Raw genomic sequence first — 17,654 nt, 5'->3', positions numbered from 1 at the left:
ATAACAACTAGGCTAAAATTTTGCCCCTGTCTTTTGTATTTATAATTTGTGTCTTGGATTTGTTGTGCATGTTACCTGTTTCATTTGTGCCTCATACCAAACTCAAGAGTTTGCAGGACGCTTGTTTCAGTTTTTCCTTTTTATTGCAAGACGTTAGTATGCATTTTGTGAGGAAATTCTGAGTACAAAGGAGATTTTTTTTTCGACTTTTTGCTTGGATGTGCAGGTTTTGTCAGGCTTTGTTATAACAGTTATAAACCCTGTTAAGTAAATTTTCATTCCTTGTATTAAAGCAAGAATTTTGTTGTGGTGTTTATTGTGCTAAAATGAAATTTTATAAATGTTATCTAAATAGCAGTGTAATGCTGTAATTGCTTTTTTAAAAAGGCAAAGAAAAGTAAATTATAATGAAAAAAAAGTATTTCACTTTGTGTTTGTTCAAGAATGGCCTTATATTAATCTAATTATTCTAAAACTATTCATGAACAAATAGCTGTAAATTCTATGGATTTAAATTTAGAAGTATTTGTGTAATTGGTACATGTGAAATGTATATATTTAATTAATAAGTTAATTTTTAATTTATTCTTTCAGGTTGGTTCTTTAGAACAAGCTATGCTTGATGCTCTTGTAATGGATAGAGTTGCATTTGTGAAACTTCTTATTGAAAATGGAGTAAGCATGCATAAATTCCTCACCATTCCAAGATTGGAAGAACTTTATAACACTGTAAGTCATTGTAAAAATTTTTAATGGGGGGAACAGCGTCTTAGTGAAATTTCTTTATTTTATATTTTGTTCATTTTGTTTACATAGTTGACCATGATGAGACTGTTGTTTCCAAATCTTCCCTCTTTTCCTCTTATATCTGGAAGGATGTTGGTGGAGGAGCTGCACCTGGGCTAACTGCCACCCCAGTACCAGGGGATGGAGAATGGCTACTTGATGCCATCCCAAGGTCCCTGATGTGTGGGACCTGCTCCAAGGATTCCGCTTGAGTGCTTTTGATAATTCTGAAATGCTGTTGATTTCGCCAATTCAAGGATGAGGAAATCCTTCCAAGGGCTGTCTGCTAGCATAGTCCACTCCAGAGTCCCCATTACCCAGATATTTGTTGTCAACACCTGGCTGGGGTAGTTGACCAATTTGTTCCGCTCTCTTTCCTCTGCTATGGTACCAGATGTCCTCTGCAGGCCCAAATGGAGTGCCATATTCTCCATGTGCATCTGGGTATGCCGTCCACTGGTCCTTCTTAGTCACTGAGAAGGTTCAGTTCTGATACATGCACTCCATGATCAGACCACAGATCCTGCCATCCGCCTCATGATTGGAGTTCTGAGTCCAGCCGTTCAACGGGGAGGATACCCACAGAAAGCTCACCTGAGGCGATCCCAGACCTGACTCTTATGTGTGATTGCCAGTAAGGGTCCAGCTCAGTCCATCATTCTTGTCAGCCTACACTCACAAACACACACACTAGTAGGTACAGTGCTGCATTAGTTCTATTTCTGGCCTTTTCTCTTATGTAAACTGATACATGTTGTAGCCCAGCCCAGCTTTGACCACGACACACCATCCCTCACGTTGACCAGCAGGAATGTCAGGGTGACCTGCACTGGACCATGTCCCAGCCCTGGGTCCTTTTTTAAATGTATTTATTTTCTTTTAAAAAAAGATTTAAATTTATTATTATTATTATTTGGAAAGGTAGATTTAAAGAGAGAAGGAGAGACGGGGAAAAAGTTCTATGGAAGATCTGTTGGTTTCCTCCCTGTATAGCCACAACGGCCAGAACTGAGCTGATCTGAAGTCACAACCAGGAGCTTCTTCCAAGTCTCCCATGTGGGTGCAAGGTCCCAAGGCTTTGGCCTGTCCTCTACCGCTTTCCCAGGCCAGAAGCAGGGAGCTGAGTGGAAAGTGGAGCAAATAGGATACGAACTGGTACCTGTATGGGATCCTGGTGCATGCAATGTGAGGACTTTAGCTACCATGCCGGATCCCCAGTCCTTTTTCCTATGCTTCCATGTATATGCAGCAGACTGGTCCCAGGTTGTCCTGCATCCCATTCAGCTGTCCTGTACACCCATGGGTGTTGAAACTTAGCTCAGCCCTTCTGTCTTTTATTCTGTCTGTCATTCTGCCTTTAATATAAATAAATAAATAAGCAAACAAATATTTTTTTAAGAAAAGATTTTATTGGAAAGGTAGATTGGATTTACGGAGAGTTGGAGAGACAGAAAAATCTTCAATCTGCTGATTCATTCCCCAAATGGCTTCTTCTGGGTCTCCCACGCGGGTACATGCTCCCAAGACTTTAGGCCATTCTCTGCTGCTTTCCCAGGCCACAAATAGGGAGTTGGATGGGAAGTGGAGCAGTTGGGACACAAACTGGCACCCATATGGGATCTCAGCACTTGAGCCATTTAGCCATTGAGCCATTGTGTCAGGTGCTAAATAAATAAATTCTTAAAAGAAAAAAAGGTAATTTTTGAAAAAAATGTAATTTATTCACAAGGTGAAGTGGCAGAGATATTCTGTTTGCTGGTTCACTTCCCAAGTGACCATTACTGCCAAGGCCTTCTCAGGCTAAAGCTATTCTCCAAACTTCCTTTCAGTTCTCTGGGTGACAGGGACCCAAGTAGCTGACCATCTTCTACTTTCCCAGACCATTAGCAAGAAGCAGGATCAGAAGTGGAGTGCTAGGACTTGAACTGCCATTCTAATATAGGATATCCTGTCTCCAGTGTCAAAGTGAGAGCTAATTTGAATGCAGTATTGATTGTTACATTAGATATTATGTGAAATTTGAAAGCTAGGAATATCAAAAAGAATGTTTTCCCCCCAAGTATTACTAAATGTACCCAGTTAGATTTGAAAATACATCATTGTGTAGATATGATCAAACTGGGAAGGTAGGTTGAATTGATTGCTAGTATTAAACTCATAAAAATTGGCAGTAACATTGTATGGTTAAATCATTCCCATGATTCTGTTAAGCAGTAAGATTTAAAGTATAAATCTTCTAATGTGTTTCTCAGAGAATTCATCACATTAAGTTGTATTTAAGTTGGAGCACTGCATTTAAGATACATTTTTTTAGGGGCCGGCATTCCCATGTGGGTGCCAGTTTCAGTCCTGACGGCTCTGCATCTGATCCAGTTCCCCGTTAATGGCCTGAGAAAGCTGGAGGGGATGGCTCAAGGCTCTGGGCCCCTGCACCCGCCTGGGAGACCTGGAAGGACTTGGTGGCTCCCAGCTTCAGATTGGCCCAGCCCTAGCCCTTGTTGTCATTTGGGGAGTGAATTAGTGAATGGATGATCCCTCTTTGTCTCTCCTTCTCTCTAACTCTGTCTTATAAATAAACAAATCTTCAAGGGGAAAAGCGGGAAAAAAACAGTGCAGAAATTTCTAAAGTCCATAGTTTTTTCGTATACATTTCCGTAGAATTTTTAGTGATTCCTGTATCTTTTCCCCCATTTTATGAATAGAACTTGAAAACAGTTTAATTGTACACAATGTTCATGAAAACTTTAAAAGTAATAAAAGGAGCAAGAAGTTATTTTATAAGAAAAATAACAGTTTGCTTTAATGTTTTTCTCCCTGAAGAAACAAGGACCAACTAATCCAATGCTGTTGCATCTTATTCGAGATGTCAAACAGGTAAGAAGAAAGTTTATTTTTAAAGTTTTTTCCCCCCGAACCCCCTAAAGTCTTGTTTTTAAAAATCACTTGGCAGGACATCTGTTCCTGAGAAAATCAAGCAGAAGGAAAGTTTTTAAAGTAAAAAGCAAGTTTCCAAGCTTCTTTGGTCCAAGATAGAATGCCATGGCTTTTATGCATATTTATCCATAAAAAGCAGATCATTGATAGAATGTTTTCTGAAAAATATATTCCTAGAAGTTTGTTCAAATATAAAGGAAATTGATAAGAAGTTGAGGGAAGTTCAAGGTAGATTTAGTGAATAAAAATGGTATAATACTCTCCCTGTTGTAAAGTAACCTACTATAGTAACTGAATGTGCAGTACTGTTGTACGAGCTAAAGCTGTTTTTGTGGTGACCAAATGCTATGCCTCTTCTGTTAAGATTTTTGTAGATTTATAGTGTTAAATCTTTACCAGCATTTTTATAGCCAAATTATGGGTATCCAGTATGGTTTGTTTCAGTTAGCTATCTTAACTATGTTTCAAATTTCTAGACTAAGCCCTCTCATCCAAAAATTCTTCATTTACTTGAGCTCTTGATAGTTACTATTCTTTCACTGTTAAAAACCAGAAACAAAATAGAAATGTCATTTTTAATTTCATGTAGTTGGTATGTTGTAATATTAAACTAGTACCTCATAGGAAGAACTTAAGACATTCTTATAACTTTTAAAGTTTCTTTTTGGACCAGCTTTGTGGCATAGCCCATACGAGCTGTTCCACTTCTGACTCAGCTCCCTGTTGATGTGCAAGGGAAAGCAGCAGCAGATGACCTAAGCAATCCCTGCCACTCACATAGGAGACCCAGAGGAAGCTCCTGGCTCCCATGTTTGGCCTGAGTCTGGTGGGGTTTTTAAGACCACCTGGGGAGTGAACCAGCCGACAAAAGGTTTCACTGTAAACTCTACTCTGTCTTTCAAAGAAATATTGTTTTAAAAATCATTCAAATAAATATAAAAAGCAGTTTTCTGTAATTCAATATTTTGTATACAGTTTCTTGTGCAGCTTTATTGAGTTGTATTTCACACACCATATAATTAATTCATTATAAGTGGATGTCATTGACTTGTATATTCACAACATTGTGCTATCATAGCTGAAGTCTAATGTTAAAGCATTAACTAGCTCAAAGTATCTGTGTACTCATTAACAGTGACTGTGTACTCATTAACAGTGACTGTCCTGCTGCTTCCCTACATACCCCGACCCCAGACAACAGTTGCAGGTTTCGGGGGTCTGTACATTTCCTATTAATCTGATTTTTAAAAAGTGATTAAAACTTTCGACCCCAAATTTGAGTAGTTGTGAGACCTTCAGGCCGGGAGTTCATAAAACATTTTCATTACTCACCATTTGCATATGGTTTAGCACAAAGCAGAATTAATGTTTGGAAACAAATGTGACTGGGTATATTGATTAACTATGATTAAAAGACCTTTGCACCAGCATCCCAAATAGCTGCTGGTTCAAGTCCCATCTGCTGCACTTTGAATCCATGCCCCTGCCTTTGACATGAGAAAACAGTAAGAGATGGCTTAAGTCGTTTGGCCCCTCTACCAACATGGGAGCCCTAGAAAAAGTTCAGATTGGTTCAGCTCAGTTGTTGCAGACATTTGGAGAGTGAACCAATGGATGAAGAAATCTGTCACTCCTAAATCCCTATCTCTGCTTTCTCCATAACTCTGCCTTTCAAATAAGGAAAAATCTTTTTTTAATTTCTTTTCCAATTTTTTGAAAGATTTATTTATTTTATTGGAAAGGCAGATGTACAGAGATGAAGAGAGACAGAGAGAAACATCTTCCATCCGATGATTCACTCCCCAAGTGAGTGCAATGGCTGATCCTATGCCAATATGAAGCCAGGAGCCAGGAACTTCTTTCCAGGTCTCCCGTGTGGGTGCAGGGTCCCAAGGATTTGGGCCGTCCTTGACTGCTTTCCCAGGCCACAAGTAGGAAGCTGGATGGGAAATGGAGCTGCCAGGATTAGAACTGGTGTCCATATGGGATCCCGGCGTGTTCAAGGCGAGGACCTTAACCATGTCGTGCTGGGCCCTATTCCAATTTTTTTATTGGAAAGACATTTTTACAGAGAGAAGGGGAGACAGAGAGAAAGATATTCCATTCTCTAGTTCACTCCCTAAGTGGCTGCTGCAGTGGCTAGAGCTGAGCCTATCCAAAGCCAGGAGCCAGGAGCTTCTGCTCCCACACAGGTGCAGGGTCCCCAGGCTTTGGGCAATTTTCTGCTGCTTTCCCAGACTACAGCAGGGAGCCTGATAATTGGAACAACCAGGACACGAACTGGAGCCCATATGGGATCCCAGCGGTTATCAGGCAAAAAATTAGCCACTAGGTCTGTGTGCTAGGCCCAGAAAAAAAAATTTTTTTTTTTAATTTAGTGTTTAAGTATTAAAGGAAGTAGTTGAATATTTTCTGATTCCAATTAGTAAGATGGATTTTGCAAGAATTGACAGTGTGGTTTGAAAATTTGCTTATAATATGTTTTTTATTTTTAAGGATAATGACATTTTATTTTAAATGTTTCCCATCTAGTGGGCGTGTATCATAAATGGTATGTTAGGTTTCTTAAGAAAATAAATTCTTTTTAAAAAAGATTTTTTGGAAAGGCAGAGCAACAGTGAGAGAAGAGATTTTTCTTTAAAAAAAGATTTATTTATTTTATATTTATTGCAAAGTCAGAGGAGAGACAGAGAGGAAGATCTTCCGTCCAATGATTCACCCCCCAAGTGAGTGCAACGGCCGATGCTATGCTGATCCTAAGCCAGGATCCAGGAACTTCTTCTCGGTCTTCTACATGGGTGCAGGGTCCCAAAGCTATGGGCCGTCCACAACTGCTTTCCCAGGCCACAGGCAGGGAGCTGGATGTTAAGTGGAGCTGCCGGGATTCGAACCAGTGCCCACATGGGATCCTGGTGCGTTCAAGGCGAGGACTTTAATCGCTAGGCCATGCCGCCGGACCCAGAAGAAGAGATTTATATTTGTAGAGATCATCTACTTACTGGCTCATTCCCCAAACTGCTTCAACAATTGTATCCCAGCCAGGGAGAAGCCAAGAGCTAGAAACTCTGTCCTGTCTCCCCCGAAGGTGGGAAAGGCCCAGGAGTGTGATCCATCGTTTGTTGCCTTCCCGAGCCAATCTTCATCAGTAGTAGGAAAACCAGCACTGAAACCTGCATCCTCCTTTAGAATGTCAGTGTTGCAAGCTACAGTTTAACTTGCTGTGCCACAATACCAGCTCTTATAACAAAAATCTTGTACTTTGCATAGAAGTAAGTGTTTTAGTCATTTTTCAAATTTGAGGTGCAAGGATACACCTAGAAACCACACAGATAATAAAATATTAAATGTATTATTAAAAGATAACAGATCTATATAATTAAAATCTAGTACATGAAACAAATGGTGATGATATGATATTTAGTTAATACAGATCATCCGGTGATCAAATTGCTTGCTTAATGAAATTAGCCAGTTTTTCAATTCTGAAACAGTCCACTTTTCTAAACTTAAAAGTGATTTATGTTCTAATGCTATATTAAAGTGAAGTCTTAGCTCTTAGCAGTTTTGTAAAAGGCATTCAAGCACCCAAAGAAGACTATAAAAATTTGTCTGGGCCTAGTGTAGTGATTCAATTTGCTAATTTTCTCCTTGCAAGCACTGAAATCTCATGGGCACCAGTTCATGTCCTGGCTGCTCCACTTCCCTTCCAGCTCCCTACTTGTGACCTGGGAAAGCAGTGGAGTATGACCCAAAGTCTTGGGACCCCGCACCCATGTGGGAGACCCGGAAGAAGCGCCTGGCTTCTGTCTTGTATTGGTTCAGCTCCTGCCGTTTTGGGGGGATGAACCAGCAGATAAAGATCTTTCTGTCTCTCCTTCTCTGCAAATCTTTAATATATCCAGTGTAATTTTGGTTAAAAAATAACTTCCAGGCATTTTAGAGCTGGTCTGAAATCATAGTTGATACTTTTATAACATTTTTTGAGAATTCATTTTGTTGTATGTACTTCAGTGAATGGAGTATGTGGCTGACAGTTTCAGTGCCTTTTTGTATGATGTATTGGTGCAAATAAAGAGATACTGTACCTTTCTGCTTTAGGTCATAACGTCTGTTTTTCCCAGGCCACAGTTTGAGACCTCAGAGCTCCAGAATTCATCCTTTCTCTCTTTTTTTAATTATTATTATTTATTTTTTAAATTATTGATTACATTGTATTATGAGACACAGTTCCATAGGTACTGGGATTCCCCCTTCCCTTCCCACAACCCTCCCCTCATGGTGGACTCCTCCACCATGTTGTGAGACCTCAGTTCAAGATCAGTTGAGACACCTTCATTGTAAGCATATACCAAGCATAAAGTCCAGCATCTTATTATCCGTATAAGTTCATCTGCGTCTTGGGGAGACCTTCTCTGGTCTGAAGGTCGGGCCAAGAGAGCAAGATCCCGATCAGTTTAAAGCCTCAGCAGCAACAATATATATCGTTATGGAATTAATTGACATAGTGTTGAGTAAACAATATGTTAAAAAATATGTAAGTTCTTAACAACCTCCTGCGACTATTTCAATGACATTTTAACAATTAAGGTGCAAAACAGCTTTAGAGGGGATATGCAGAGAAATCTCTCATACCTTGGTGAGGGATACTTGTTCTTTGTGTTCTACCTAGTAGGGTATGTGTGAGTCCATGATGACCAATCTTTCTTCTTTGTTGTTCTCTGCTTATATATTCCTATTTGTGTGTGTATGTGAGTGTGTGTGTGCGTGTGTATTTGGGGGCGGGAGTCTGGAGCGACCCTGTTGGTCATTGTAGAGGGTGGGGGCCCAGAGCTGGAACTAAGTAAGGACTGGAGAAAGCTCCTCTCCCTTGTCCTGAAGGAAGTTTATTGTTCTTCTGATTCTGAGGACCGCTCGTGGTTCCTGCCTGTTGTTCTGATGACATTGGATCCTATGAGGAAGGACTTGGGCTTCTTCCATCTCGTGTAGTATGTCCAAAGAGGGTGGATGGATGTCCTCTGGGTTCTTGGTCTCCGAAGGCATTCCAGTTCCCCGTGTTCTCTTTGGCAGTTGTGATGAAGTCCTTGGTGCCCGTTCTGATAGACCTTGGTGGGAATCTGGGAGTCCTTACGATTGGGATGCAAGCCTCCTCCTGTCCTGCTGCTCCGCTCTGGGGCTCTCCCCTGTTCTGTGCATATGACCCCTTGATAATAGATTATTAGGGTCGCTCCTGATTCCCCTTGTATGTCTTTGTAGTTTTTACTATTGTCTAATGCTGTTCTGAATCTATCGTCTGTAAGTTGCCTGTCCAGTTCCTGCAGGCTTCTTCACACATTCAAAGGAGATGAGAGATTTCTCTGTGCTCCCACCCAATTTTTGTGTATCCAAGGAATTGGGAGTGTATTGGGTATTACAATCATTCAAAACACATGGGTTGAGACTGTATTAGTTGCAGGTTCATCTGAGGAAGATTTACCATCATTGGGAATCATTAGGGTTGTTTCGCGTCCCCAAAGCACTGCTGGTTCAGCATGGAGCTGTCTGAGCAGCATTCAGAGAACCAAAATCCCAGGGCTCCCTGGCTGGGTGGCCAGCAGGCAGAGCCATGCGCCAACTGGCGCACTGGCCGCCTGGAGCAGCTCCCGATGTGGGTGTGGGAGCCGCCTTGGTGCTTACCAGATTAGAAGTGGCCGGACCCAGAGACCCCCAGCTGCCACATGGTGGCTGAAGAACCAAGCCTCCCAATTCATCCTTTCTTTATTCCTTTCTTCTTTTTTGCTTGTTTGCTTTCTTGCTTTTTTAATATTTTTACCAATGGAATAGTATTTATTATTACTATTATTATTTTCCATTATACAGTTTTGTAGGTATATGCCTTCTCTGTGACTACTCTTTTCTCCCCAACCTTTTTCCATATATCTCCCAATAATATAGTCTTTCAGGTGCAGTCACAACAGAATCCTTTCTTAGAAAGCACTCCCATTTCCTGTAAAGCATAACTGATAGCAACCCCAAGTTGTTGCTACTCATGGTCATTTAACATTTTGAAAAATAGATCTATTAGTCATGGCATGGCAATATGAAGAAATACTGTTATATATATTTAAAATATTTTATTTCCAGGGAAATCTTCCTCCTGGATATAAAATCACTCTAATTGATATAGGACTTGTTATTGAATATCTCATGGGAGGAACCTACAGATGCACCTATACTCGGAAACGTTTTCGATTAATATATAATAGTCTTGGTGGAAACAATCGGGTATGTAAAGCTTGGGGGGTGAGTATCTGTATGTGCTTTAGAACTGTTTTATTTTTTACGTTTGAAGGACCAGCTCTTGTTCATTAATCCATACACTTTAAATGTTAAGAATTAGATATGTTAGAAAGATGAGAAGAACATTGTCTTATAATTGAGGGACTTTAAACAGCCAGTTAGAAGCATTTGGCAAACAAAATCCCAAACCAACCATGTATGTGTATGTATACACAAATATTTTACAGAGGTAGATGAATATACTCTTGAATTTTTATAGCATTTCAGGATTATTTAAAGCTGTAAAATCTAATAGTCTTTCATTTTCAGAGATCTGGCCGAAATACCTCCAGTAGCACTCCTCAGTTGCGAAAGAGTCACGAGTCTTTTGGCAATAGAGCAGATAAAAAGGAAAAAATGAGGCATAATCATTTCATTAAAACAGCACAGCCCTACAGACCAAAGGTATATTTAATTATTCTCTTTCTGGTTTTTGATTTTGTTCATTTTCAATTCTTGAGTCATAAACCAAAAAATACTTTTCAGTAAGAATTTTTTAATTTTGATATTTCTGTGAATCTTCATTTCTCCATATGCAAAGGTATTCCTTGTGAGTTAATGATTCACATAAACTTTACATAGTTTACTTTGATAATAACTACAAAATACATTCATAAATGTTTCATTATATCCCATTTTTACTTAAGAACCTGCAAAACAGGTATCATCAAACATTTATTAAAGTTTTATCAGGTATTGACTGAAATATTTAGACATTTTAATTTGGGGGATTTGTTACAAATATTGTTGAAATGACATTGTTGTAAAATGAATTGTAGGTTACAGTAGAAGTATTTTATAAAAATAAAATTTATAAAGTTACGTGTGATTTTATAAAGTTGAAAAATTGGGCTAAATGTATTTGACAAAAACTGCACTAACATGAGTAACATATGGCCTTATTATAATGGGCCTTATAGCATTTATTTTCTCTTAAAGATTGATACAGCTGTGGAAGAAGGAAAGAAGAAAAGAACCAAAGATGAAATTGTAGATATTGATGATCCAGAAACCAAGCGTTTTCCTTACCCACTTAATGAATTGTTAATTTGGGCTTGCCTTATGAAGAGGCAGGTCATGGCCCGGTTTTTATGGCAGCATGGTGAAGAGTCAATGGCTAAAGCATTAGTTGCCTGTAAGATCTATCGTTCAATGGCATATGAGGCAAAGCAGAGCGACCTGGTAGATGATACTTCAGAAGAACTGAAACAGTATTCCAAGTAAGTAATATTTTTCAATTTGAAAGCATCTTTTAAAAAAAATATTTATTTTTACTTCAAAATCAAGTATAGAGTGGCTTAATCCCCAATTGACCTTAACAAACAGCTGGGTGGTCTAAATCTGGGAAAATATAATATATGGGTCAGCATTCTAGCCCAATTGAAGACTTGCATTTCTGATCCAGCTCCCTTCTACTCTCTCGGGAAAGCAGTGAAGGTAGCCCAGGTGCTTGTGCATTTGCCACCCAAATGGGAGACTCAGATGCTGGCCCCTCACTTCAGGTTGGCCAGGCCCTGACCATTGCAGCTGTTGGGAGGAGTGAAATATGAGGCAGAAGAGTTCTCTGTCTCTCATTGTCTCCCTGTCTCTCAATAATTCTTTCAAATAAATAAATGAATATTTTTAAATTTAGAAATTACGTACTGTGTGTGAAAAAATTACTATTTTCACAATCTAAGAGTTAAGTGTTTCAACAGAAAAAAAAAAAAGATAAAATAAACCCCAGAAGCCAGTTTAATAATTGCACATGGTAGTGATAGATTAAGAAAATTCCATTTCAGATGATAAGGAAATGAAGTAATGGAGGTTTTAAGTCTAGCCTAACAACATAGACTGGATTCACATATGGGCATTTTAGATGGTGCATATAGATATTATTAGAATATTAAACTGCAAAGGTTGTTTGAGAAAGCTGTCTCTGAGTTACTTGACACACCATATCCCCCAGTGGGTAGTCTTTAGAGAGAGGAATAGTTGTCACTGAAAAGAACTCACAGACTTGACTTGAGTGGGTGTTGAAGATTCACATGTTTTTCATGGTTCCTTATTCGCTAATCTCATTCTTCCTCTCTGTTGGATACCAAACCTTTTACTATGTTTGCTATATTCTATAGAGACTCAAATATTACCTGTATAAATATTAGATGTTTTATTTTTAAAGTCATAGTTAGATCTTCCACCTTCTGGTTCATTCCCCAGATGGTCACAATGGTCCAGGCTGTGCTGAGCTGAAGTCAGAAGCCAGGAACTTAATCTGGGTTTCCTGTGTGGGTGGTAGGGGCACAAACGCTTGGGCCATCTTACACTGCTTGTCCCAGGCCGTAAACAGGGAGCTGAATGTGCAAGTGGAGCAGCTGTGACATGAACTGGCACCCACATGAAGTGCCAGCATTGCAGGAAGAAGCTTTACCCACAAGACCACAATGCTGGCCCCGAAAGATCTTTTGTGTTTAAATAGAGCACTGTAACATTATTAGCTCTGATATGTGTGTGTATGTATGTGTGTGTGTGTGTGAGAGAGAGAGACAGATTATAGTTTTATTTCTGGGACCTGGAGAATGTCCCTGCATTCACATTTACTCTCATGCTTAATGTGATTGACTTTGCAATTTTGTGATACATATAGATCTCTGAAAACATAGTTACTCCCATGTTTCATAGCTCTGTAAATATGTATGAAAATATTGTATTGAAAATTGTATGAATTTTGATTAGTGGTTTATTAATTGAATATGTTTTGACTTTTTTTTGTAGTGATTTTGGTCAGCTGGCTGTTGAATTATTAGAACAGTCGTTCAGGCAAGATGAAACCATGGCTATGAAATTGCTCACATATGAACTGAAAAATTGGAGTAATTCTACCTGCCTTAAATTAGCAGTTTCTTCAAGACTTAGACCTTTTGTAGCTCACACGTGTACACAAATGTTGTTATCTGATATGTGGATGGGAAGGCTTAATATGAGGAAAAATTCATGGTACAAGGTATACTTTATAGGCAATGTCAGTGTTAATGTGTGATTACATTCAAATGGGGGTGGCGTGGGGTAGAGGTTCTAGCTAGGTATGTAGTAAAATGCCTTGGCTTGTGCAGGATGGTGGGAGTTGCTGGGCTGGGAGTGTGGGGCAGGGGTGGAGGGCTAAAATTTGAATTTTTGCTTCCAAACATGACATTTATATCCCTGGTAAAAACTCGCTGCTTTATGAAAGGATGACTCTAAAATTGAAGACCTATCTGCCAAACTTACTTGTTACTTTTAAGTTACTTGAAGTATATTGGATACGGTTAAGAATTTGGGTAAAATGGTCTTTCAGTTTTGTTAAACCTCCCTTTTTATTCTTTTACATCTTTTAAAATAAGGTACAGAAATATAGAAGAGAGAAATCAGGCGGATATTTGTCCATTATATTGTCAGGTTGTCAGCTATTGTCAATGAATGACAGTATTAATTAGTAAAAATAAAGTTGAGGGAATAGCTAACTTCTGTTACAGAATTAACCGTTTTCTTGTGCTTTAAGGTTTTCCATTATGTAAAATTCAGGAAAAAACCTGTTCTATTTATGCAGGCAGGAGCTGACTGATATGACATGAAACATTTGCAAGAGGATTTAGGATACAGTTTAGCACATAGTACCTTCTTAAAACAAATTTTATTTAAACAAAAACGTGTTTTCTTAATGAATTATAACCAGAATTTCTTTAAAAGATACATCTATAAAAATCATTGAATTTATCTTAACTCCCTCATTATAATATTCATTGTTTGACACTTTAAAACAGTTCTACTTGGGCCATTGAGATTTTGTTTTTCCCTGCACTTCTAACAGCAAAATGGTTAACAGTCATAAGATATTTATTACATCTTTATAGATTTGGTTATTATGTTCTTAAAGATCACTGATTGTAAAATGCAAACTTATGTTTCTAAAAATTTTAGGTCATATTAAGCATTTTAGTTCCACCTGCCATATTAATGCTAGAATATAAAACTAAGGCTGAAATGTCCCACATCCCGCAATCTCAAGATGCTCATCAGATGACAATGGAAGACAGTGAAAACAACTTTCAGAACATAGCAGAAGACATCCCCATGGTAAGGAGGAAAAAGAATTTAAATAAATACAGTTTTTCTGTGAATTATTATATAATAACCTACTTTTTTTTTTAAATTTAGGAAGTGTTTAAGGAAGTAAGGATTTTGGGTAGTAATGAAGGAAAGAACGAAATGGAGATACAAATAAAATCCAAAAAGCTTCCAATCACACGAAAGTTCTATGCCTTTTATCATGCACCCATTGTAAAGTTCTGGTTTAACACGGTATGTTTTTAAATCATATGAGCATAACATTTTTCAAAAGATAAAATTAGCAGTTTGGGTGATCACAGGAATTTTTCTTTATGTATTGCCATTTATTTCTCTACTTTAGCTAAATCAAGAATGTAACTTGTTCTAATACTGGTTAGGAAGGAGAGAAATGAGAGAATTCTTAGCTATAATTATGCTTTTTAAAGATTTAATTTATTTTTATTAGAAAGTCAGATGCATAAAGAGGAAGATCTTCCATCTGCTGGTTCACTCCCCAAGTGATGGCAGCGGTTGGAACTGAGCCGATCTGAAGCTGGGAGACTCTTCCAGGTTTCCCACACAGGTTGCAGGTTCCCAAGGCTTTGGGTCATCCACAACTACTTCCCAGGCCACAAGCAGGGAGCTGGATAGGAAGCGGGGCTGCCGGAATTAGAACGGTCACCAATATGGGATCCTGGTGTGTGCAAGGCAAGGACTTTAGGCTACCATGCTGGGCCGACCTATAATTATTTTAAGGGTCATTAAGATTACAGTTTCCAAGCCCGGCGGCGTGTCCTAATGGCTAAAGTCCTTGCCTTGAACATGCTGGGATCCCATATGGCCGCCGGTTCTAATCCCGGCTGCTACACTTTCCATCCAGCGCTCTGCTTGTGGCCTGGGAAAGCAGTCGAGGACGGCCCAAAGCCTTGGGCCCCTGCACCCATGTGGGAGACCTGGAAGAGGTTCCTGGTTCTAGGCTTTGGATTGGCACAGCACCGGCTGTTGCGCTCACCTGGGGAGTGAATCATTGGACAGAAGATCTTCCTTCCTCTCTGTCTCTCCTCCTCTCTGTATATCTGACTTTGTAATAAAAATAAATAAATGTTTAAAAAAAAATCACAGTTTCCTCTGAAATGAAATAAATCAATACTTGTTATTGTTTATAACCCTTTTCATTTCCCTGAGAAGTTTGTGATTCAGTGTCAGAAATGGGGCTGTTCCTTATCCAGAGCAAATCCTTTTCATGTCTGTTTCTGTTTCTTGAGATTCAATTTTTATGACCTGGAGCTAGGAAGATACTGGATGTCTTTCCTAAGAAAATACTTGGAAGGAAGCAGGCCTCTGTGTTCCTTTGTGATTATGATAGTGCAATTGTACAATAATTTCAAATGCATTATGATATATTAAATAATTCAGTCGTCTATACTGAGCATATTAACCTAATAGTTGTTCAGATTCTTTCCATGGTGAATTAAAAGGTCAGCAGTTCTGGAACCACACATTTATACTCTGGGGACTGTTTATACCTTATTAAGTATTAAGGGCAGTGTCTGTTGAAGAAGAGCTTTTTCCAAATCTGTCTTAGTGAGGGATGATTCTCAGTCTAATTTAGTAGTAATCTGTGTAGGTGCTTTGAAATGTTCATTATAAAGGTTTATGATTTTTACTAATACTTCTTTTTTTTTAACCAGTTGGCGTATTTAGGTTTTCTGATGCTTTATACATTTGTAGTTCTTGTACAAATGGAACGGTTACCTTCAGTTCAAGAATGGATTGTTATTGCCTATATTTTTACCTATGCCATTGAGAAAGTCCGTGAGGTATGGCTTTGGTTTTTTAAAGTAGCTTGCTCAGTTTATTTTGTCTTGGGTGTCTTTGTAAGTTTGTGTTATAGTTTAGAAGTAAAAAATGATATTTTTTGCTGTTCTAAAAAGTGACTTGGAAGACTGTCAGTAATGTGCAGTTCATTTTTTTTAGTTTCATTTCCTCATCACTATATTTGTTCTGTCACTCTTTGTAATGGGTAAGTAAATAATAACCAGTCAGGTGGATAAACTAAAAACAGATTATTTTGCTGTTGCTGTTGTGTTATATACTGCTCACTAAAGTGCACTGTAGTTTGCACTTAGTTATTTGGATTTATATTCTTCTCTGTGTGTGTGTGGTTTTTTTTTTTTTCAAGAATAGTTTATTTGAAAGAATTAGGAGGAGAGAGATCTTCCATGGACTGGTTCACTCCGCAAACAGCCGTGAGAGCTTCTCTTCCACTGCTTCTCAGATAGAAGCAGAGGGCTGCATTAGAAGTAGAGCAGCTGGGGGTTGAACTGCTGCTTGTAACAATGCTGGCCCCTTTAACTAAGATTTTGGATTTAGTTGGGTTTTTGTTTGTTTTGTTTTTCTTGAGTTTTTTGTTTTGTTTTTAGTTTTTTTCTTCCTATTTAAGCTATTACACAGAGAAGAAAAGAGAGAGGGGGAAATCTTCCGTCCGATGACTCACTCCCCAAGTGGCCGTAGTCCGAAGCCAAGACCTTCTTCCAGGTCTCCCATGAGGGTGCAGGGTCCCAAAGCCTTGGACTGTCCTCAACTGCCTTCCCAGGCTACATCAGGGAGATGGATGGGAAGAGGGGCCACTGGGATTAGAACCAGTGCCCATATGGGATCCCTGCGCATGCAAGGCGAGGACTTTAAATGCCAGGCCACTGCGCTGAGACCAGATGTTATTTCTTGACACACTTGCATGTGTACTTTTTTATGTCTCTGCCTTACGTTTCAAAAGTACACGAAAATGAAAAGTAGTTACAGAACATTGTACTTTCCCATATAGATGTGGTAAGAATTTATCTCTATTTTTGAGTGTTACAATTTATATTTTTATGAAATGTGTTGCTTTAATAATGTGTTTAAAGAAATTAAGCTGTAAATTGTTAAAAGGCAGGTTGCCATACTTGTTTAAAATTAAATATTCATGAATCAGTTCCACAGGGATAAGTGGCATAGTCATAATGGTTACCTCTAGTGGTTTGATTTATTGTACAAGGGAAAAGAGTTAAAGAGAAGATGTCAGTATTTATGAGACACTGTGGTGTTAAAGCTGTGAGTTTTAACATTTCTCTGAAAAGTTAAATTTTTTAAAATTCTTATTTCCAAGAAAGATATGTGTTTAAATGAATTTATTAAACTACTTAAACCATTGATTTACTTTCTGACAGCAGGCACCTTTGAAAGTTATGGCTGTTCTGTCCAAGTGCTCCTTCAATTTGAAATAAAACACCTTTTAAAAGTGTTCACAGGTAGATGTTGTGGCACAGCAGTTAAGCCACTGCCTGAAATGTTAGATCCCATTTTGAAGCACTAGTTCTGCTTCTAGTTCATGTGCTTGTTGATGTGCCTGGAAAGCAGCAAAGGATGGCCCAAGTACTAAAGGCCCATGCCATTCACGTGTAAGATCTAGATGGTGTTCAGGGCTCCTGGCTTTGTCTTGTGCCAGCCCTGGGCAATTTGAAGAGTGAACCAGAAAATGGAAGATCTCTTTCTCTATCTTACTCTGCCTTCCA

At 38.8% G+C, this 17,654-nt stretch overlaps 1 protein-coding gene across 3 annotated transcripts in view; it reads left to right on the top strand.

Annotated features, from left to right (window-relative positions):
* TRPM7 (transient receptor potential cation channel subfamily M member 7) overlaps window positions 1-17,654 on the top strand; it is a 98,914-nt gene that overhangs the window by 43,484 nt on the left and 37,776 nt on the right. For 2 of the 3 annotated variants that reach the window (XR_005882578.1, XM_040968814.1), the window contains exons 12-20: window positions 595-729; window positions 3,607-3,660; window positions 9,841-9,981; window positions 10,306-10,440; window positions 10,975-11,255; window positions 12,790-13,018; window positions 13,972-14,127; window positions 14,209-14,352; window positions 15,792-15,920. Coding sequence is in view for 2 of the 3 variants with exons in the window: in XM_040968814.1 (XP_040824748.1) it covers window positions 595-729; window positions 3,607-3,660; window positions 9,841-9,981; window positions 10,306-10,440; window positions 10,975-11,255; window positions 12,790-13,018; window positions 13,972-14,127; window positions 14,209-14,352; window positions 15,792-15,920 (1,404 nt within the window). In the remaining variant the exon portion in view is untranslated. Of the gene's footprint in view, window positions 1-594; window positions 730-3,606; window positions 3,661-9,840; window positions 9,982-10,291; window positions 10,441-10,974; window positions 11,256-12,789; window positions 13,019-13,971; window positions 14,128-14,208; window positions 14,353-15,791; window positions 15,921-17,654 lie in introns of those variants that run through there. The other variant, XM_040968815.1, reaches the window with a different exon arrangement.

The sequence above is a fragment of the Ochotona curzoniae genome, unplaced genomic scaffold (genome assembly GCF_017591425.1).
Source record: "Ochotona curzoniae isolate NIBS_2020 unplaced genomic scaffold, NIBS_Ocur_1.0 scaffold_4701, whole genome shotgun sequence".
NCBI lineage: Eukaryota > Metazoa > Chordata > Mammalia > Lagomorpha > Ochotonidae > Ochotona > Ochotona curzoniae.
Note: the sequence above shows the minus strand (reverse complement) of the source record. Positions and strands in the feature narration are given on the sequence as shown.